The sequence below is a fragment of the Camellia sinensis genome, chromosome 5, assembly GCF_055761805.1.
Source record: "Camellia sinensis isolate YWXY chromosome 5, ASM5576180v1, whole genome shotgun sequence".
Taxonomy (NCBI): Eukaryota; Viridiplantae; Streptophyta; class Magnoliopsida; order Ericales; family Theaceae; genus Camellia; species Camellia sinensis.
In genome coordinates, this window is record NC_138965.1 from 183,909,868 (window position 1) to 183,934,026 (window position 24,159).

A 24,159-nucleotide genomic window follows, 5' to 3' on the forward strand; every position below is an offset into this window, starting at 1 on the left:
TACTTTCTTTTCTTTCCCTGGAACAGAAAACCCTTCTGGTTGTTCCATGTAAATTTCTTCATTTAACTCACCATTTAAGAAAGCGGTTTTAACATCCATTTGATGAATTTCTAGATTATATAGAGATGCAATGGCAATTAGCATTCTAATGGATGTTATTCTAGTAACCGGTGAGTATGTGTCAAAATAGTCTAGACCTTCTTTTTGTCTAAATCCTTTGACCACAAGTCTTGCCTTGTATTTGTCAATTGATCCATCTGCTTTCATTTTCCTTTTGAAAATCCACTTGTACCAAAGAGGTTTACAACTTGGTGGCAAATCCACCAATTCCCAAGTGTGATTTTGCAAGATGGATTCAACTTCACTGTTGACAGTTTCTTTCCATAAAGGAGCTTCAGGACTGGACATAGCCTCTTTAAAAGTTAAAGGCTCATTTTCTAATAAAAATGTTAGAAAATCTGGACCAAAAGATTTTGAGGTTCTAGCACGTTTACTACACCTAGGTTCTTCTTCCTCGTTTTGGTCTAACTCTTGCTTTTGATCATGTTCTTGATCATTACTAGTAATAGTATCAAAAGATCTCTTATTATTACTAGCCTCTTGTCCAGTTTTATTTGAAAATACATGTTCAAAGAATGACGCATTCCGTGACTCAATAATAGTATTTACATGTATTTCGGAATGTTCTGATTTATGAATCAAAAACCGATATGCACTACTATTCTTGGCATAACCAATGAAAATGCAATCAATGGTCTTAGGACCTAACTTAGTCTTTTTAGGACTAGGAATAGCCACTTTAGCCAAACACCCCCACACTTTTAAGTATTTGTAGGATGGTACTCTACCATGCCACATTTCATAAGGTGTTTGATTCACTTTCTTTCGGGGTACTTTATTTAAAATATAATTAGCAGAAAGTATTGCTTCCCCCCAAAAGTTCTGAGGTAATCCAGAACTGATTAACATGGCATTCATCATTTCTTTTAAAGTCCTATTTTTCCTTTCAGCAATTCCATTTTGCTAAGGTGAGTAAGGAGCGGTGGTTTGATGAATTATTTCATGTTCTTTACAAAACTCACCAAAAGGTGATTCATATTCACCACCTCTATCACTTCTAAGTTTCTTGATTTTCTTACCAAGTTGATTTTCAACTTCATTCTTATATTGAATGAACGTTTCCAAAGCTTCATCCTTGGTTCGAATTAAATAAACATAACTATATCTAGTATAGTCATCTATAAAAGTGATAAAATACTTTTTCCTACCTCTAGTTTGAATTGATTTAAAATCACAAATGTCATTATGAATTAATTCAAATGGTTCCGTACTTCTTTCAATTGAATGAAAATGAGTTTTAGATAATTTTGCCTCAACGCAAATTTCACATTTATGATTTGAATCAATGTTAAATTTAAGTAAACATTCCATATTAATTAATCTACGCAAAGATCCATAATTAACATGTCCTAGTCTACCATGCCATAAATTTGAAGACTCAAGCAAGTAAGAAGAAGATGTAGTATTATTAATAACTGAAGGTACAACGGTCATTATATTTAACTTGAAAAGGCCATCAAACATGTAACCTTTTCCTATATACATCCCGTTTTTGGTAAGTACAAGTTTGTCACTTTCAAAAACTAGCCTAAACCCATTCTTACTCAACAAAGATCCGGAAACTAAATTCTTGCGAATGTCCGGTACATGCAGCACATTGTTGAGAGTGAGTTCCTTTCCAGATGTCATCTTGAGTACAATCTTTCCTTGTCCTTCAACTTTGGAAGTTGAGGAGTTGCCCATAAAGAGTTGTTCACCATTGTCCACTATAGAATAAGATGTGAATATCTTTTTATCGACACAAATATGGCGAGTAGCAACAGTGTCCACCCACCATTCTTTAGGATTTCCGACAAAATTTGCCTCGGAAACAACTGTAGAATGATTGATATCATCTATACCATTGGAAATATTGTCCACTTCAGTCATGTGGGCTTGAGCAGGCTTCTTGCTTGTTCTTCTTTTGCTTTTGCCTTTGCTACGGCAATCTTTGGCCCGATGTCCCTCTTTGTCACAGATGTAACATTTGCCATTAAACTTGTACTTTTTATTATCCCCCCCTTTAGAGCCTTGTGATGAACTTTCTCCAGAAGACTTTCGTTTCTTGGTTTTTGAAACATGTTCCACCACATTTGCCTTAGACTCCATAGGATGATTACCAGCCCGCTTTTCAGAATTGCGGTTGTCCTCCTCAATTCTCAAACGCACAATTAATTCATCCATAGAAATTTCTTTGCGCTTGTGTTTGAGGTAGTTCTTGAACTCCTTCCAGCCTTTTGGTAATTTTTCAATTAAGGCTGCAACTTGGAAGGATTCACTGAGAGACATGTCTTCTGCGTGAATGTCATGCAAAATGAGTTGGAAATCTTGAGCTTGGCTGATCACAGTTTTTGAATCAACCATTACAAAATCCAAGAATCTGCCAACCACAAATTTCTTCGAGCCTGCATCTTCCGTTTTGTACTTTTTCTCCAACGATTCCCAAAGTTCGTTTGCTGTCTTGATTGGACTGTAGACGTTGTATAATGTGTTGTCAAGTCCGTTCAAGACGTAGTTCCGGCAAAGGAAATCGGCATGTTTCCAAGCATCAACCGCAGCAACCACTTGCCAGTCGGTTTCATCCTCTTTCAGGATAGGAGCATCTTCACGGAGAAAACGAGCCAGGTTCAGAGTTGTAAGATAGAACAACATTTTCTGTTGCCATCTTTTAAAGTCAGTTCCTGAGAACTTCTCTGGCTTCTCTCCATGATTTATTGGTACTGTCATCACAGGAGAGGGGGTTGGTGCAATTGCAGCCACCACAGTAGTACTTGTTTGGGCATTTGTTTCAGTAGCCATCAATTCTAATTTATAAAACAAATTTATAATTAGAATTTTCACTACACAGAAAATTAAACCAAATTCACAGAATTAAATTCTGTAAAAATAAAAGAAACAAGAATGTAACTTTTATTTTCCAATTAATTTGAAAATAAAATAAAATTTTATTTAAACAAATTAATTCCACACAGAAAAATAAATTCTGTAAAATAAAAGAAATAAAAACTATAACTTTTATTTTTCAATTAATTTTGAAATAAAATAAAATTTTATTTAACCAAATTAATTCCACACAAGAAATTAAATTCTGTAAAATAAAAGAAATAAGAAAATAACTTTTATTTTTCAATTAATTTGGAAATAAAATAAAATTTTATTCAACCAAATTAATTCCACACAGAAAATTAATTTCTATAGCACTTCAATAATTAAAATACTAAAACAGAATTTTAAGTAATGAAAACTCAGAAAATAATTTCTAAAACCCAAAATTAATTTCTGAAAAATTTCACAAAAATATATTCTGAATTGTTAATGACACCAGTATCGTACTACTAGTTGTTGTCAAAGAAAAGAGACAGTATATTACTACTATCTGTCAAATAGCATATAATCACAATTTGTTTTTCCAACCAGAACATTATTTTGTAAATCTACAGAAAATAATTTTTTTCCAAAATTATTTACAAAGAATGAAAAAAAAAAGGAAACAAACGAAAATTTCTATAAGCAGAATAATTCGAATCTGTCTTAAGATTGTTGGAACAATCTTCTGTGTAAATAAAATAACTTAAAATAATTCAAACAAAATAAATAAATAACATACCGGATTTATTTATCGTATCGAATTAAAATTAAGACCAAGTCGAGTGTGTGACACTCTGTCCTTAAGACAGATTCGCCCCACTACGGTGCTTACGGCTGAGTGGCGTCTATCTCCCAGGATACAATGATCTTCACAAATTTGTAGAAGCACTTCAAACAAATTTGTCCGGCGAACTAGAACCTTGTATTCTATAACTCTCTGAAATTTATTCATAATATTTTATATGAAGAATAATGCACTAAAAGAAAATGGACAGCAAAGAGACAAGAATTTCAGACTGAATTTTTCGGATTAATCAAAATTGGAATGGGGCTGCCTTTATATAGGCTTTGTTGGCACCTATTCAATTTGAATAGAAAAGGTATGAAGAAGGGACATACCTATTCCTTTAAAATAAAGAGACACTATGAAAGGTTTGCACCCTTTCATTCAAATGGAGGTTTGACCATTCCTTTAAAACAAAAAGACACCATTAAAGGTTACACTCTTTCATTCAAAATGGAGTCTATTTCAATTCACAACTATCTCTTTATAAATTTTCCAACAGGGAGGACGATATTGTAGTGGTTGTGATTATTGAATGATGTTTTTTTTCCTTATTTTTTGCATTTTTTAATACAATTGTTTAAATTTTCCCTATTTAAACAGGAAAAAAAAAACTTTAATGGTGTGTTTGGTTGGAGGATTTGAGGAGAGATTTGGAAATGAAAATGGAAAATATAGGTGAAATGTGAATAAAATATACTTACATTTCACTTAGTTTCACACACATTTTTCCTTTCCCTTTCTAAATTCCTCCATAAATCTTCTAACCAAACACAGCGTAAAGATATCAGGGAGAGCAATTGATATAATTGACAAAAGTGTAAAGGATTTGTTGTAATTTTTCTTTATAAAAATAAAAAAGGTGGAGGGCTTTCATAATAGGACAAATTACAAACACCCCCTCGAAGTTTGGTGAAAATACAGATTTTCCCCTGAGGTTTAAGAAATTACAAATTGCCCCATGAAGGTCAAATTTGCATAACAAATTAGGGAGAAATCTGTATGAAAAAAAAAATCTCAGGGGACAATTTGTTATGGAAATATAAACCTTAGGAGGTGGGATGTAATTTTTCAAACCTCAAGGAGGAATCTGTATTTTTACCAAACCTCGAGAGGGGTGTTTGTAATTTTCCTTTTATAATAAAAGGAGAGCGCCAAAAAAAAAAAAAAAAATTCAAATAAAAGTATACTTGGTTGTGTTTTTATTTTTTGAAAAAAAAGAAAAAAGAAGAGTTTATTTAGCGAATTGGTTTTAAAATAGTTTTTTCCCCCTTAAAATATTTCTTTGGAAGAATAAGGACAAAAATAACTATACTAGTTTAGGTCCTCCAAAACACAGAAAAACATTTCGACAAAAATATCGCCATATCATTGCTTTAGGTAACCCTTATTACTTTTTGAACTCATTTGAAAATTTAATAACTTTTTGTAATTTTAGAATTGTACCATCAAAATCTATAATATAAGATTCATGATAAATATGAAATTCTAAAATAAAATGACAAAATTTTATTATGTTTGCTGTTGTCGAAAAAGAAATTTCATTGTCTAAAAAGAAATCATAATTAGTGAAATTTCACTTTGGATGTTGAAATTTCATTTCACTTTAGAACAGTATTGTTTGAACATAGTGAAATTTTGCATTGATGTCTAACAATTACCAAATTAACGGTTAATTGCAAATGTTTAGCGGTTCAAAGTGAAATTTCACTGATCTATAGGGTAACAAAATTTTATTTAAAACAAAGTAATAGTGAAATTTCATCATCATGAATTTATACACAGTGAAATTTCACTGTATTGAACATGGGGAAATTTTGAATTGATACGTAACAGCTGCAAAATTGAAAGCCAATTACAAAAGTTGAGTTTTTAGTCCCCAAAATAATTAGCCGCTTACCAACCTTAGAACGTTAGGTCTCTGCAAGTGTAATATATTTTACAATATGACTTTTGTGAAATCTTTTGTAATTTTTTGAAGAGAGTTCGGTGTAATTTTTGAGTTAATTGTAAGTTTTTAGTACTCAGAAGAAGAGGTCAATGCAAGTTTCCCTATGAAGTTTCCAGAATCCCATTTTTGGTTTTATGTGTAAAACACTGGAATATACCATTATTCTCTGTCATATGAAGAATTATATGTAAACTGCACATTCTAAACATGCCACCAACACGAAGAATGCCTCAAAGAAAGGAAAAAAAAAAATTTTGGAAGTATGTTTACAGATATTTTTGGCCAAGATATATATAGTTATTGGAATTGTAGGGTTATGGTTCAATTGAGTAAAAATCTCTTATCCTCCCAAGTTTCTTTCTTTGGTCCAAAACAAACCTACCTTTATAATCTTTCAAACCCCCCAAAGGCACCAACTCTACCAGAAAACCAATGGCAACATCTTCACTATCTCCCCAAACCGCCGCCCGGAAAACAACTTTCCCATCATTGCCACCACCAAAACCATTCCACACAAACCTCACCTTTTCAATTTCACTACCCTCAAACATACTCATAAAAACAAGCATAAAATCCTCTATTAGTAGTAGCACAACAAAGTACAATGAAGTTGTATTAGATGAAGAAATGGACAAGATTAGGAGGCTTCAAAACGGGTCAGACGTTCGGGGCGTGGCAGTGGAAGGCGAAAAAGGAAGGACGGTGGACTTGACACCACCAGTGGTGGAAGCGATTGCGGAGAGTTTTGGAGAGTGGTTGATGAATGGGTTGGAGAGGGAAGGGGAAGATGATGTTAAGGTGTCCTTGGGGAGGGATCCCCGTATCTCCGGTGCATTGTTAAGTGTGGCTGTGTTTGCAGGGCTGGCTCGAGCGGGATGTGTGGCGTTTGACATGGGATTAGCAACCACACCAGCTTGTTTCATGAGTACTTTGTTGGCTCCGTTTGAATATAATGCTTCGATAATGGTAGTGTAATAGAGCCTGCCCCAAACTTTTGACGGTTAGCATTGTTTTTCTATATGTTTGATTTGGGCCATGCTACTATATGTCCCTAGTACATATTTGTTGTGCACACTCGAAGGACATCATTCATCATACATTTTTTTTGTACACAAAACATTATAAATTCAGAAATGTTTTCTTGAATTTTATTCAAAAATATCGATGTATGACTTGAATTCATTGCATACTTAGACCTTACACTACGCCAATTCAATTTTTTACCACATATATACACTATGGGTAAAATTTGGGACAATTGTTCCAAGTCAAAAGAATTTTCTCGTGCCACAGTGATATTTTTTCGAACCTTTATAGTAGAGAGGTTGCGGGTTCGAGCCCATGTGGGGCATTGGAATGATCATATTTCCCTTTCTCCTTAAATTAGATTAATGTAATTTTTAACGAGTGATAAAAAATAAAAAATAAAACTAAAAATAGACATCCCTTTGGTGCGTCTATACCATCTCCGTTCAGTTTTGGGTTATAATCAGAAGGACTTGGTTTCTCTTCAGTTTAGATCATGGATTGAAGGGTGTTGTTCATGTTGGTAGTGCTTATCACTGGTCTTATTTCGATGTTCGAACCATTCATTTTGTTAGACATTTAAAATGAAAAATAAGATTGAGAATGAACGATCTGGTTGTGGTTGCAGATGACAGCCTCTCACCTACCCTACACCCGCAACGGCCTCAAATTTTTCACGAGGAAAGGGGGCCTCACATCGCTGGAGGTTGAGGATATATGTGACAGAGCAGCTCGTAAGTATGCTAATAGGCTTGCTAAAGTATCAACCACTCTTCCTATCACTCCAACAAGAGTTGATTTCATGAGCGCTTATTCTAAACACCTCCGTGACATTATCAAAGACAGAATCAACCATCCCCTCCACTATGACACTCCTCTACAAGGATTTCAGGTTTTCCACTCTCACCTCCATTTCTGTTTTCAGTAATGTTATGGCGATCAAATTTGAGTATTAAATTCTTTACTCTTGTGTCAATAAATTGACGATATTGTATTCAAATTTGGTCACCGGAACATTATTGATAAATTGTGAATCTTTGCATGTGTATGGCGCACATAAATTGCATCCCTATTGAAGGGCGGACCCAGGATTTGTCGATAGGGTGGGCTAATATTAAGGTATAATTATACAATATATTTTAAGTATAACCACATAAGAAAAAAGAGAATTTAATAATATAATCTAGATTAATATCTAAATTTATTGATTAGAAACAATCTAAGTTGTGCTTGACAAGTCTTTAAATATTCAAATTCATCGATTATAGAATCTAGATGCAACAAGATTGACAATATAACTCAAGTGAGAAAAAAATTGCCAAACATTAGGCTTATCTTTTGCTGCCGCAATTAAAGCTAATTGCAGACGATGTGCAAAGCAATGTACATAATATGCATATGGGCAATTTTTAAGAAATAAAGCTTGAAGTCCATTCCATTCGCCACGCATATTGCTAGCACCATCATACCCTTGACCACACATGTTTTGAATAGGGAGATTAAATCGAGAAAGGATATTTGATATCTCTTTTTTTTAGAGTCAATGCAGATGTATTTTTTACACTCACAATATCAAAGAACTGTTCCCCTAGCAAACCATCATTCTTGACGTATCTCAAAATAAGTGCCATTTGTTCTTTTTTAGACTCGCCTTGGGATTCATCAATAAGAATACAAAAACAATCTCTTGTAACTTCATCGAAAATCATATTCTTAACTTTGGTAGCAAGTATATGCAAAATCTCCTTTTGGATCTTCGGAGAAGTGTATTTGGCATTTTGTGGGGAGCATTCTTTAATATAATGCTCTCAAGTGCATTATTCCCTCTTGCCGTGAACTTTAATAATTCAATTAGATTACCTTCATTCAATGAAGTTGAGCTTTCATTATGAACTCTAAAACCAAGTCCTTGACGAACAAGTACTTGAATGGTTTCAATTGTTGCCTTTACCCGTATTCGATTCGTCAAAATCTCTTCTTTTTGATTGCGCATTCAACACTTTTTCAATGTGTTGGGAAGATTTCTTTAAATTGTCATGACTAATAACACAATGACTATGCGATGGAGATGCAAGTCTGACATGAAGCAAAAAAACACATTTAGATTCATGATTTACTCTATTCCAATTGTTATACCTCTCATCAACAAGCGCAAAATGACTGATCGACTTATTTGGTTGATCAAAAAAAAAGCATGAAAAACAATATGCTTTATCCTTTGACGGAGAATACTCTAGCTAAGAAAATTGTTTAAACCAAATATGTTGGAGTCGACGATTTTGCTTTCTAAATGAAGGACCTAGGATACTCAAGTTTAGGTTGATAAGGCCCCAAATTCCCATAAATTCGTCTAACTTCATCCTATTGATTAATCGGATATTTACAAATTTGTAAGCGTAAACCAGGATTCCGTTCAATAACAGTTGAATCAAATTCGCTTGGTTTATTTGATTAAGGCATGGAAGGCAGTTGCACATTAGAAAATGAGATTTCAATAATATTGGATGTTGTAATATTAGACTTCTGTTTTGATTGATAGAATGAGAAAAAGGTTTTGTCTTTTTCATTTATAACCTAAAAAAATAAAAATAAAAAATAGCTATATTTAATATTAAACCAGAGTATATTCGCAATAATTTTAAATATTAAGATTTTTATATATATCCTCAATAATTTTTATTTAGGCTTTTATTTTTTTTATATATGTCCAAAAAAACTCCTCCAAATTTCAAAAACTAAGAGTAATATAGAACATTGAACAAGGCAGTATCATAAAAAAAAACAAAAAAAAAAAACTAAAAGCAATATAATATTTGTTGCATAAAGACAAAATTTCAAAACTATTGTTAATCAAATCCATTCTCAACCAAAGAAATAAAATAATTGGTTAATTACGCTTACAAAAAATGTTAGGAAAATGGTGCTGTTGCGAGCTGCTGCAGACGACAGAGAGAGGGTCGTTGCCTATCTATTGGAAGATGTGAGGATTGTTTTGAAAGATCTATTCTTAAATAAATACAAACCTATTGGACTGCCTATTTATTTTTTTGGATAAGTATTAGGTTGCTATTGGGCTGCCTATCTGAAAAACAAATAAAAAAAAACTATTAGCCCTCATTTAGGGTTGGGCTGGGAGAGGTTTGAAGGCTGGGTTGGGCTGGGCTGAGAAAAAAAATTCTACAAATTTTTTAAATTTTGGACTGAGCTGCAGCCACTAATGCCCAGCCCTGGGTCTGCCCTCGCCCATTTGCCTTGAATTTTATCCAAATTTTGTATTTTGGAAAGTACAACAATGAATGGGTCTTTTGTTCATATTGCAAAAGCTTACAATTCAATTCATGGGCTATATGAGTCATGACGACGCTTGGATTTTAGCCTGGTTTCATTTACATGACTTTCTTGCACACTCAAATTAACCCAGCCTTTTCACAAAACAGCCAGAATGTCTAGGCCCTGGTTGGTTTCGGTTCTCCAACCAAGCCCAAGAACAAACTCCATCCAATCCAAATGCCCCCACACTATTTAACCCGGGAAACTTGTCACCTTTTATTATTATTATTATTATTATTATTATTGTTCTTTTTCTTTAAGAAAGTAATATAAAAATGCTAAGTTTCACTGTTTAAATCAATAAAAATAAAATTAAGTAGCCCACGATCTTACTCCAATAATACTAAGTAATTTTCTTTTTGAATGGTTGAGCACATCATGCAAGGTTTAATCCCCTTCCCCTCACCATAGAATTTCTTTTTTCTATTATTTTTTATTTTTAAATTGATTGAATGAGAACAGATAAAATAAAGGGAAAATAAAGGGAGAATTACATATCAGTGGGGTGCATAAAAAATACTATAAATATTAATAATTATAATTACAATTTTTTTCACATTTTTGTAAATATTTTTCCTACATTTCACTGATATGTAATTCTTCCTAAAATAAAGTTGCATTCATAATAATACGGTATTGAAACATCTCGGCCTTGTTTTGTTTGTATTTTGATTTTTTTTTTTGTAAAATTAAAAACTAGTTTAATAAAAATAAATATCAAAAAATTTATTTTAAATTTTTAAAAATTATTTATGACCACCCAAAAGACAAAATTATATAAAAATAATAAGTATTTTTGATTTTTTTTTTCTTTCACTAAATTGATTTTTAATTTAAAAAAATTCTGAAATAAATTTCTAAAAATCAAACCATAGTGCTCATCCTCTATGCCAATCTCTTACAATATAAAGTCGTTCTTGCAATATACCACCCCAAAAAAAAAGTTTAAAGGTCCCTTTAGAAAAAATGATTTGGCACGATATGAATAGGATTGATTTATATATATATATATATATATACATATGGATTCATATAATAAATAGAGAAAATTAGTGAAGCATCTCTCTCTCAAACAAATTTCTCTGTGAAATTGAAATTTCTCTGAGTCGGAACAAAATTTCTCTGAGTTAAATTTTTTCAGTGAAAATGTTGAAGAACTTTAACTATTATAAAAATATTGTATGTCTTTTATATTATAAAATGTTAATATCAGAGATTTAAAAACAAATCTCCCTAATAAATGACATGTGTGTATATTTTCAACTTAATATATTTATAAAATAAGTAAAGTCATATAAACTAATAAATCCTTAAAATTTTTGTTTCACTTAAAAACTACGTAACATAAAATGGAAAAAATATCTCTTCAGTGTAAGTTTTGAAAAATAATTACATATTAATGATAAATTTTATAATTATTAAAACATTAAATCATAAATTTCTCGATAAATGTATAAATATTTTTTGAAAACACTAGTGTAATTTTCCATATAAAACGGCCCTCTGCATAAAATATATTCAAAATTGATTTCTTTCAGCTAAGAAAACCAACAAAATCGTGATGAAATCTCACATGAACTCCATACAGATAATAGTAAACGCCGGAAACGGATCAGGAGGCTTCTTCACATGGGACGTACTTGACAAACTCGGAGCAGACACTTTCGGCTCACTAAACCTCAAACCAGACGGCATGTTCCCCAACCACATCCCCAACCCCGAAGACAAAACCGCCATGTCCCTCACAACCTCTGCAGTCCTCTCCAACTCCGCCGACCTCGGAATCGTCTTCGACACCGACGTGGACCGCAGCGGTGTTGTTGACAAAGAAGGAAACCCCATCAATGGCGACAAGCTCATTGCTTTGATGGCTGCTATTGTGCTGAGAGAACACCCGGGAACAACGATTGTGACCGATGCTCGGACGAGCATGGCGTTGACGAGGTTCATTACGGAGAGAGGTGGTCGGCATTGCTTGTATAGGGTCGGGTATAGGAATGTGATTGATAAGGGTGTTCAGCTTAATCTGGATGGTGTTGAAGCTCATCTCATGATGGAAACTTCTGGCCATGGCGCTTTGAAGGAGAATCATTTTCTTGACGATGGTCAGTGCCCTATGCTTCTTTTCCATTTCATATTTTCCTTTAGACAAAATAGTAATGAAATACAAGTAACAAAATGGGTTCAAATTTAAATTAATCTGCCATATTGGCGATCGTAAAGCCCGTTAGGAGTTTATTCTTGGATAATCCAAACCATCATTTTATAAAGTTTTCCATATGTATGATCTATATAAAATTAAACCAATCTGATAATCGTAATTTTTAAGTTCATCATATTTATTGCAAAAAATATAGATGATATATTTTCAAAAACATATTTGTTGTCTATTTTTTTTTTTAAATAAAAAAAACAGACGCAATAAAATGAAAAAGTTACTGTTATCTGATCGATTTAATTTTTTTATGAATAACATATATATAGAGCATTTTATAATGAATATTTTAAATCATTAAAACGAAACCGTAGTGATTGAGAAGAATTAAAACATACCACTTTAGGTAAGGGATTCCATTTAATAATGATTAAATCTTGTGTAATGACTTCTCAAAATTCAACTCAACCGTAGTTGATTGAGTTGATAAGGATTAGACTTTTTGTCTTCAAGGCTTCGGTTTGATTCTTGCGGTTAACAGTCGTCATTGATGGACAGTCTGTAAATCCAATATAAATTCTCCCTAAGACCTGCGACTTGCCCTGTCCCTAGACGAGGATAGCCTTTCCTCACCTAAATTTTTTTTTTTTTTTTTTCACTTTTTTATACCCAAAAAAAAAAAAAAAAAAATTCAACTCAATCTCCGCAAAATTTTTAAAATTCCAATTTCAACGAGGTTGCTCATATAGTTTTAATGCCAACATGTAATGGATCTCCAAAAATTCAATCAAATCTCATGTTAAAAGTCATTGATAAATTACATGCTAAAAAAGCTTTCTAATAAAAGGTGAAAATAATTTCCTTGATCGACATGAAATCAAAAAACAAAAAGAAAAATGCTGCAAGTAGTAAACTTTGCTAGAAATAAATCTATGTCTTATGTGGTTCCTATACCATTTTTAATTGGATTATATGTGAAATTTTATGGGTTATGTGTGAAACTTTTTGGTAATAAGACAAAAAAAATTTCTTCTCTTTTTTAGATAGTGCCTAAGACACATTGAGTAACATTCAAATAATTTTATGAGCTTCAAGAAGGAGGTATTCGGTCTAAATTGAAACAATTATAGCTTTTGCATAATTTTTTATATGTTTAATTGACTTCATTAAATAGTAATTTAATAACTATTGAAACCGTTTAAATTCTACCCAACTCACTGTCCAATAATCTTGGAGTTGGATTCTTTGCAATAATTTATCTACAGTAATCTCTTTGTAGTAACGGAACGGAAGGGTGTGTGATGGAAGCTGGAGGCAGTTGGAAGCTAGTGTTCAGAAGACGGTAACAAAGGTATGGAACATCGGCAGCCATTCATATGGTGTTTGTGGATGATTTACCCTATGGTATGAACTCAAAAGGTTTATACGTACTATTTTCAAAGTTTGGAGTTGTTAAGGATGTCTTTATTACAAATAAGAGAGGAGAGTACAACAGTCCATATTTGGTTTTGTACGATATGACTATCCCATTGCGGTTGGAGTGGCAGTTTAGAAAACCAATGGGATATGGTGTGAAGACAAGGTCTTAAAAGTAAAAAGGGCAGAGTATGGGAATGAACAAATTGGGAAAGATCAGTTCAAAGTGAAAAATGAATCATTTAAGTAGAGATCGGAAGTACTAGGGAGATTGAACACAACTAGAAACGGAAGGAAGGGCTCCCACGCTGAGGTGGTGAAAGGTATCAAAGGCGGCGAAGGTAATGACTACAGAATAATAGCAGAGGAGTATGGAAATGGCTGGCTGTATTCAAGCGTAGTATTAAAATCGCGAGATCATTGCAACCTATTGGATCTAAAGTTGGAATTCATCAGTAGGGGGTTGAAGGATTTAAAAGTTAGAGAAGGTGGAAGGAGGATAGCGTTTCTATCCTTTTTTTCTGAAGCTGATATGGAAGTTATAATGCAGGAGATGGAAGCATGGATTTATGACTGGCGTGAGAGCTTTACTAGATAGATATGTGGAATGAAAATGGAGAATGAGAGATCAGTCTGACTTCGATGTTTTGGTATTCCACCTAATTTATGGAATACAAAAAATTTCCAATGCATAGGAGAACTGGGGGGGGGGGAGCCAATAGAGCTGGATAATATTATCACAAGCATGGATTCCCTGGCATGTGGTAGAATCAGAATCTGCACAAACCAGTTGGAAAGAATTGATAAAATGATGCTGTTAGAATAGAGGGACAGTACTCATCCCATTCATGTAGTAGAGGAAAATATCTTTGGCGATGGGTTGCATGAGTGCCGTTGCATATGTAAAGGAAAACTACGTGAATGGGACTCGGTAGGGCACAATACTGGTTTTGATCAAAGTTCTGTGTAGTACCAAGGGAAGAAGGAAGAAGATGAGGACGTGGCTTGCAAAAAGGTTGAGGTGGCTTGCAAAGAGGTTGAGGTGGAAGAGGAGGATGTGGCAAGTGAAAAGGCTGAGCTGGACGGTCAAGGTGACATAGTAGGGAGGACAGCGGGCAAAATGGAAGATAGGTAGGTAAATGAGGGGCATGCTTGCAATTATTCATCATTATCAATGGTGAATGAATTAGATACAAACATGGTAGCTCAAGCTGTAGGGGGGACGACACTAATTCAGTATACAAGTTCCAAGGGCGGCATGCCTAATTGTGCCGACCAATGTGCAGATGAGTGGGGGAGACGAAGAGTCAGAGACAAAAGGGGATCTGATAGGCTTTTTGAGAAGTATTGGGGTGACTGATTTATGTAGGCCCAATATTATATTGGAAGTAGTACTAAATAATGACAAGCCTCGTGATGTCTGTATTGAGCCTGATATGTCAGGATTTAGGCTTGAGGAGCTTAGCAAGGGCACAATTGATGGGGCGAGGACTAGTAAGCACACCAATAGGCAGCAAGGTGAGCTAACTCCTATAGTCATAATGCCGAACAACCCACTGATTTGGTGAATGTATCATTGACGGAAGTCCATTCTAATCAGGAGAATGAATTGTCACTCTAAAGAAGAAGAGGTAAAGTGATTCTACTAGAAGGGAATAGGGACATCAGAGGGATCAGAAGGGAGAAGGAATCAAGCTTCAGATGGAAATCAAGGTTGAAATGGATGTTGTTTCGAGGTAGTTTTCAACGTGGAGCTTTACTTCATGGAGCTGTAGCAACAATATCAACCTCAATCTCATTAACCAATAACTCAGTTAGCCAGATAAAGATGTTAAAGGAAGCACATGATACAATTCAGGTAGGCAAAGCTTTGGGGTTGAATTTTGGGGGATATGAGGCTGAATTAGTAAACAAGATTGTTCAGATGGAGGAGGATGATGAGATAAGAGTTGCAGGTGTACATGAAGTCGATGGTGCATAGTGGAGCATCAAAAGGGTGCATAAGAGTATTGTTAGTTTCCTAATGAAGATCTTATCATGGAATGTGAGAGGGATTGGAAGAGTGGAGAAAAGAAGAAGGATTAAGATGATTTTAAGAGAAAAAATGGTGGATATGGTGTTGTTACAAGAAACAAAAAAATCAGATGTTGATGAAAGTGTTGTGAGGTCGTTGTGGCCATTTGACTCAATGGAGTTCATGCCTGTGGATACGAAAGCCAGTGCGGGTGGTCTATTATGCATTTGGAGACCTAATGTGTTTGCTTTAAAAGATTGTTGTAGCTTTAGGAGGTTTGTGATAATGGCAGGTATGATCTACTCTAGTCTGGAGTGTGTAATTTGTAATATTTATGCGCCTAATGAGGAGGTTAAGACATTTTTGGGAAGTGTTGTCCAGGCTGAAAGAATCATTTCCTAAACCATGGTGTTTAGGTGGTGATTTTAATGAAGTCTCATCAATAGTAGAGAGAAAAGGTTGCTTAAGGAGGAGGAGGGGAATGCAAGATTTCAACAGTTTCATTAACAGCTTAGAGCTAATGAATATGCCAATGTTATGGAGGCAGTATACATGTGGTAATTCACAGCATTGGAGTAGAATCGACAGATTTTTAGTAAACCCGGAATGGTTGGAGTGGTTCAAACTTAAGGTGTGGGGTTTACCTAGATTACTATCTGAACATTGCCCCCATAGTGTTAATGGAGGATGATAGAGATTGGGGGCCCAAACCCTTTAGGTTTATTAATGCTTGGGTGCATCATCCCATGTTCCTGTAGGAAATTCAAAAGGTGTAGGAAAACACACAATTGGTTGGGTGGGCTAGGTGCATCATCATTGCCAAACCGAGATCATTGAAATTACACTTGAAAAATTGGAACTCTGAGGTGTTTGGGAATGTGGAGTCGCAAATTAAAGATGCTGAATCAGAATTGCATTCAATTGACCTACAGGCTGAATCTAGACCCTTTAACTAGGAAGAGGTTGGTAGGAAAAAAGAGGTGCTAGGTCTGGTTTGGAAACTCAGGAAGTGAAAGGAGTGGATATGGTTACAAAAATCAAGGGTGGACTAGGCATTAAAAGGAGATAAGAATACAAGGTTCTTTCATGTCATGGCAACATTAAAACAAAGTAGGAATATGATTAATTCAATAAAGGTTGGGGAAAATATATTAGAAGAGCCAAGGGAGATTAAACTAGCAGCTTATAGCCATTTCAAGGTGCATTTTGAAGAGAAGTGGAGAGTCAGACTTGGAATTGGTGGGGTCTTCAAGAAGGTGGACTATAATTAAGCAAATGAGCTATTGGAAAAAGATTTTTCTGAGTAAAAAATGTGGAGAGCAATAAAAGAGTGTGATGACAACAAAGCCCCTGGACCATATGGGTTTAACATGATATGTTTTCAAAAGGGATGGAAAATTATAAAGAAGGATATAATGATGTTCATGAGTGAATTTCATAAAAACAGTAGATTGCGGTTTGGAGTTAATTGCTCTTTTATTACTTTGATCCCTAAAAAGGACTGCCCATCATCTCTTGGTGATTACAGGCCAATTAGCCTGATAAATTCTGTTATAAAATTTTATCCAAGGTATTGGCACATAGGTTCAAGCAAGTGTTGGCTTCTGTCACTGACAGTGTACAGTCTGCTTTTTTGGGTGGGAGAAACATCATGGATGCAGTTCTCATTGCTAATGAGGTTGTAGATTGGTGGAAAAAGTCTAAGAGAAAGGGATTAATTCTAAAGTTGGATTTTGAAAGGCATATGATTCGGTAAATTGGAACTTTTTGCTACAAATGTTAGAGAATTTTGGGTTGGCTCTAGATGAAAGGAGTGGATGAAAGAATGTATTTCTTCAGCAAGAGTTTCTGTGCTTGTGAATGGTTCTCTATCTGATGAATTTTGTCCACAAAGAGGGTTACGGCAAGGAGACCCACTCTCACTTTTTCTTTTTAATGTTGTAGCTGAAGGGCTTAACATTTTAGTGAAGAGAGCAAATGAGTTGGGAATTATTAAGGGGGTGGAAGTGGGTTCTAGAAGGATTAATGTTTCCTATCTTCAGTTTGCGGATGATACTTTATTTCTTTGTGAAGCTGCCTAGTCAAAAGTTGAGGCAATTAAAAAAGTATTACGATGCTTTGAAATCGTATCTGGGTTAAGAATAAATTTCCATAAAAGTGTAGTTTGTGGAGTGGGTGTGGTTGACGAGTTGGTGCAGGAGTATGCAGGTAAACCAAATTGTTTAGGTCAACAACTCCTTTGAAGTATTTAGGGCTGCCTCTTGGTGCCAATCCTAGTCGAAGACAAACTTGGAAACCAATTATTGACAAGGTCAAGAAGAAATTGGCAGGATGGAAAAGAAGACTATTGTCATTTGCAGGTAGAATGGTTTTGATAAAATCAGTGTTGTCTTCATTGCTCATCTATTACATGTTATTATTTAAGATACCAGAGTGTGTTGCTAAGGAGATTGATAGATTGCAAGTAGTATTCTTGTGGGGGGATATAGAAACCTAGAGAAAAGTTCATTTGGTACAATGAAAAGAAGTATTAATGAATAAGAAACAAGGGGGTTTGGGAATCAGAGATTTAAGATTGGCAAATTAGTGTATGTTATTAAAATGGTGGTGAAGGTTTGCTTTAGGGGAGAGTGCATTGTGGAAAGCAATTGTGTGTAGTATATATGGATCTGTTAGAGGACAGTGGCCGCCACTGATCCCAGATTCAGGTAGTGTATCTAAAAGCTAGAAGGATATATATAGTGGGATTAGCACATAGCAACCCGGATCTATCTAATTTTCATAGGGAGAATGTAGAAATTACAATTGGCAATGGTAGGAGAATAATATTTTGGGTTGATGTATGGAAGGGAGAAGCTAGCCTTGGCTCTAAGTTCCCTAGATTGTACCAGTTGAGAGAAGAGAAAGAGATCTCATTGAGTATGATGCTATCAAGGAAAGCCTTGTCTAATGAACAGTGCTTTAGTTTTCGACGATCTCTTCATGCTTGGGAAGAGGATGAAATTTCAAGGCTTATTGCTCTGTTGGGTGCTGGTCCATGTCTGCATCTGGAACAAGGTGATTCTATGAGATGGAAGGCAGATCCAACTAGGGAGTTCAAGGTGAATATTGCTTATAAATAGTGTGAATTGGCAAATGGTATAGCATCAATCTCCACAGGACTAATTTGGAATACTTTTGCTCCACCTAAACCCAAGTTTATTATCTGGTTAGCATGGAAAGGTAGATTAAAGACAACTGAGTTTCTAAGTAGAATTGGAGTCTTGAGGGGCAATGTTGCCTTATCTTGTGTTTTTTGTAAGGAGGCAGTGGAGTCTTTGAATCACATCCTTCTTTTCTGTCATGTTGTATGGAAAATTTGGTCAAATATACTGCAGTGATGGGGGTTGCCATGGGTAGTTCCAGGGTCATTGGAAGGGTTGCTACAATGGTGGATGAGTTAGAAATTTAGGAAAAAGGAAAGTCAAGTTTGGAGAGTTATTCTAGCAGCTGTGATATAGCCAATTTGGAAATGTAGGAATGATTGCTTATTTTCTAGTATACAACCTAATCTGGTGGAATTATGTGATCTTATTAAAGTTCGGGTAGATATCTGGTGGAAATCTTTTGATCCAAGCTACTCATTTTCTATCACGGATGTTGCTTTCAATATGCAGTAGGTGAGAAGTTGTCTCTAAGATCAAAAGGAGTACATGGGAAGAGTTTTTTTTTTTTTTGATTGCTAGTGTAGGCTATGAGGGCAGAAAATCCAGTTGAGACTACTACTTCTGCGGTTGTTGCTTGTGTTTTTTTTTTTTTTTGATGCTGTTTGTGGCTATTGAGTTTACCAACTATTACTAATGCTTTTGACTCTGTATCTGTTGGCTTTGGTTTGGCTGTTTAGCTTTTTTGGTTGGGGTTGGGTTTGGTGTTTGTGGTTGGTTACTCACCAACTTTGGGCGGTGTGCTAGCATATGATTGGGCAGTCTTATCGGTGCCAACCTAGTTAGGACTGATTTGTTTTCGCTATGATACTTTTTGCACTCTCCTTCCCCTTATTCTTTATTGATGTAATTATATCTTTATTCATCAATAAAGTTTCCCTCTTCTTTGCTAATCAAAAAAAAAAAAATCTTTACAATAAATTATAAAATTCCTTACAACGGTTTAACTACCCAATTAATTAGAAATCATCTTTAAACAATCCTTAAACACCCCCTAAACTAGCATTGTAAGGATTATTGTTAGAGAGATTATTACAGAGTCCTATTCTAACAATCTCATATTTTTCTTTTGGCCCCAATGTTTTAGTTGTTGGTCCGCCGTACAAGTACCGATTATTTTAGCATTTCTAACCAAGTAGATTATTATTATTATTACTTTCATGTTGCTTATATTATCCTAATGTGCATAATTAAAATATGTTTTAGGTGCTTACATGGTGGTAAAAATCATCATTGAAATGGTACGCATGAAGCTTGAAGGATCAATTGAAGGCGTGGGTAGTTTGATCAAAGATCTTGAAGAACCACTGGAATCTATAGAGCTAAGGATGAATGTCCTCTCTGAGCCTAGACATGCAAAGGCAAAAGCTATTGAGGCTATTGAAGTATTTAGAAACTACGTTGAGGTATGCATCAATAACAAAATACAAGTTTTAAGAACAAGTTTTATATGGCTGTCCTGTAAATGTAAGATATAAAAACAATCAATAAAAATAGACCATGTCAGTTAATTTGTGAGCCCTGCCAGAATTTTATTCTTCACAAATATACTGTGGTCACCTCTCCTTTCACTCTCACCTCCATCTTTTCTATTTTCTGTAGCTACCACCACTGAACACCTGTAAATCAAGCTCTTAAAAAACAAAAAAACAAAAAATTCACACAATTATCAATTCTAGTGCTTCAAATCAGATTCTATTGCTGAGAATTTCTAGTTACTAGTGACTGTTGCTTGGGAGACTCTTGAAAATATAATATAAATAATAAAGTTGTTCTTCTCTCTAATAGTTTGAGTTTTTAAATGAGTCAGTGGTCAATAATATGATATTAGAGCAAACAATAAATCTTATGAACAACTTAATTCCTCTTAGGCCATGTTTGTTTGGGCAGACTGAATTAGGTTGGATTAGTATTCCCATAACTAATAGTCCTAGGACTACGAATTCTTTTGGATTGTGTATCTTATCTTATATTTGGTTTGAGTTAGGATTATAAAGATGGACTAATAGTCTAAACTTTGGCTTAATCTTCCAATTTATATCTCACCCCCTCTGTAGGATTGAATAGTCCATCATATATGGAATACCATATCCGGATGAATTGTTAGTTCGTACTTCAATTATTTAACTAACCATCGGATTAATAATTTTATTGGACTATTAGTCCAATCCAAGCTCGTGTCCACCCAAACAAACATTGCCTAAAAGTACAGAGGTCAATCATGCTCTATTACAGGAATTGGCAGATTCAAAGCAAAATTCAATCAAATTAGTGGATTCACTTGGCCAAATCAGAAAATTCAAAATGAATTAAACGTTTAATTAGTAGTAATAAGCTTCTAAGAAACTATTTATTCACTTGAATGTAGGAAGGAAGGATACCAGGGTGGGAGTTGGACTCCTGTGGAGATTGTTGGGTCACTGAAGGCTGTCTTGTAGACTCAAATGATGAACCGACTGCCATTGATGCTCACATGTACAGGTATCTATGTCATATAACTACATATATTACAACTTCAAGGGTTGGCCCGGTAGTTAAGGCTTAGGATTTAGGAGTGTGTTCCTTTCAAAATTTCAAGTTCAAAATTTTTTAGGTGTAAACAATTCATAAGGCCAGCCTATACGGGATTTTTGCCCCGGCTTTAATTGGAATCCCCTTTACTCTAAGGTTCTAAGCTTACTCTATAAGTGGGTGGTGGGATTGTTCTCCAAAATTAGTTGGTCCAATGGGCCGGGTATTGAGTTATAAATATATATATATTGCTAAATCCTAAATGAAGTTGGCTATTGTGGCACTTATAGGGCTAAAGTTTCAGACGAAGAACATGGGCAATATGGTTGGGTTCACATTCGACAGAGTATTCACAACCCAAATGTCGCTGTAAATATGCAGTCTACGATTCCTGGTGGCTGCAAAAGCATGACAACAACTCTTAGAGACAGGTATTATATGTCACATTCTCCATCTCACAATATTTTGAAACGGCCTGCTACGTGTATAACATTCATATATAAAATTAGATCGATTATAGTTTTTTTAATTTATCGAATTTGTTACCAAAAAAATATGAATGATCTATTTTCAAAAGCACTTTTTGTTAATTTTTTTAAAGACACATATGATAAATTGAATAAGTTACAAGTATTTGATTGATTTAATTTTTTGGATAAAGGATATATACAAAGGATCTTATAAAATAAATAATTCGGATCATAGAAACAAACCCGGATAGTCCTCACATGGATCAACAAGTGTGGTGTAAATTTATCAACACTGTACACTTAAATGAATTTGGATCAGACAATATTTTTTGAGTCTAAATAGCAGTTATAAGTACCGAAAATTACTAAATTTAAAAGAAAAAAAAGGAGTAAAATCCAATTGGTGAAATATAGTAGTCCTCTCCATGGATTTATGGTTCTCATCGATAATTTAAAATTGTTGAATTTTCTCAGGTTTCTCATGGCAAGCGGAGTAAACAGAATCCTTGACATTACTCAAATTGAAACATATGCCAAGAGATGATGCTTGCCACAAATATACAGTCCGCCACAGATGCATAATATAACAAAGTTTTATATGATATTATAGATCATTTTGTACATAACATCATATATTTGCTTTTTATAGACTACAGAATTCATAAGATGACTGAAGCTGAAAATATCATAGTTAAGATTTCAATAAGCAATAACTTAATGTTCGGTGGTTCGTTTTGGATATATTTTTTTAATTCATGTATTTTTTCGATATCTATTCATCCAAAATTGCCAAAGACGATTTCAAGTGCTTACGTTTTGAAAAACTATTATATCATTGTTTTGAGATTTTAATATATTTTAAAATATTTTAGTACAAAATACACACAAAATTTATTTCTGCTCGTTGAGTAAAATATATATACAAAAAATTAAGATGATTGAATATCGGGACCTATATATCACATTCGTATTATAAAAAATGTATGACTACTCTTAAAATTATAATTGTTGCCTATCTTTTTGAAACAAATGTGATTAAAATTTATAGTTATCGATATCCGATCATCTTAATTTTTGTGTGAATATTCGACTCAATTTAAAGAGCTTGTTAGAACATTAAATTTATTTGTAAATACCTTTTGTTAGTTGAAAATGCACCAACAAAAGTATAAGGAACAATATAAAAAGTGTTAGAATATTAAAATTTGTAATTTGACTGGATAAAATATTTATCAAATATAATATAAAAATCTTTTGAAACATTGAATTTGTAATTCAACTGGGCAAGATGCAAATGAAATACAATACAAATAGTCCTTTGAAGTGGGTTTAAGTATTTTTTTCTTTCAATGAATAATTATTACCTATTTATCAAAAAATAAAAAATGCCTTAAATATATACTGAATCTTTTTAATATATAGAAGGGCACTTCAATTTCTAAATAGAAGCAACAGTGAGCCTACATTATACACCACTCAAAATTCACGAACAAGGGAAAGATATTATTAATCTACAATTGTTTTTCAAATTCTTGTTCCTAACGAAGCAAAAGAAGAAAAAGAAAATTAAACAAAAGAAAAGAAAAGAAAAGAAAATGATGGGCGTAGCCCAGGAGCGCCCATCCCATGGCCCATGAAGGCCCAACCCACTTTTATCCTAAGCCTTCTAGATAGTTGCATGGTTAAAGCCCAATAGCAATGAGAAGCCGATACTGGCCCAGGTCCAGTAACATTTAAACATCTGTCAGATAGGGAGTCAGCCATGTGACAGACAGAGATCCTGCAGAGTTATTGAACTCACACATCAGGCATTAAATGAGGTTGTCATAACATTAAATGCGGCAAAACCTCTCACACTGAAATATGCAAAATCACCGTGACCGATGACAACCAGACTATAAACTTTCAGCTAATGAGACAATTTGGAATAGACAAGGAAATGATTAGTAAGGGGTATAAGGAAGCTTCTAAAGTACGTTTGGTAACGGCTAATATTCTCCCTCAACCCTCAACTTTCACTGCTCTATTTTTTTTATACCATTTCTTGTCTAACTGAATCATCGGAGAGTCCACGGGGAGAAACCACTCTAGTCTCGGTACCTGCCCACTGGATCTTTTACAAGCGTACATCGAGAAGATGAAGACCAATAGACCCATGGAGCACGTGGATCAGTCCGACCCATCCCTAGCTAATACTTTGGCATTATCAGAAAATGTTATATCCAAGCCCTTATAGATAGCTACTTCAAGTTGTAAGTTACAATTAGAAAATGTTGATAGGATTAGAAATAATGCAAATCTATTGATCAGCTTCAGTTGGAGGAAAAGCTTG

At 34.3% G+C, this 24,159-nt stretch overlaps 1 protein-coding gene across 2 annotated transcripts; it reads left to right on the top strand.

The window, feature by feature from the left end:
* The first annotated feature begins 6,014 nt into the window (after positions 1-6,014).
* Positions 6,015-22,568, top strand: LOC114316553 (phosphoglucomutase, putative / glucose phosphomutase). Of its 2 annotated transcripts, none has more exons than XM_028263226.2 (7): positions 6,015-6,668; positions 7,357-7,620; positions 11,647-12,163; positions 20,053-20,252; positions 21,215-21,327; positions 21,648-21,788; positions 22,302-22,568. In XM_028263226.2, exons 1-7 carry the CDS (start codon positions 6,135-6,137, stop codon positions 22,369-22,371), a joined length of 1,839 nt encoding a protein of 612 aa, XP_028119027.2. In that variant the 5' UTR covers positions 6,015-6,134; the 3' UTR covers positions 22,372-22,568. The 2 variants fall into 2 exon arrangements, with proteins under 2 accessions (XP_028119027.2, XP_082726811.1); XM_082870685.1 differs by having other exon boundaries at positions 6,526-6,702.
* Positions 22,569-24,159: the final 1,591 nt, after the last annotated feature.

Excerpts from the sequence above, each read along its gene's own strand:
- LOC114316553 (XM_028263226.2), top strand. The coding sequence starts at position 6,135 with ATGGCAACATCTTCACTATCTCCCCAAACCGCCGCCCGGAAAACAACT. Across the intron at positions 12,164-20,052 it reads GAATCATTTTCTTGACGATG|GTGCTTACATGGTGGTAAAA; the intron begins GTCAGTGCCCTA and ends AATATGTTTTAG. Across the intron at positions 21,328-21,647 it reads ATTGATGCTCACATGTACAG|GGCTAAAGTTTCAGACGAAG; the intron begins GTATCTATGTCA and ends TGGCACTTATAG.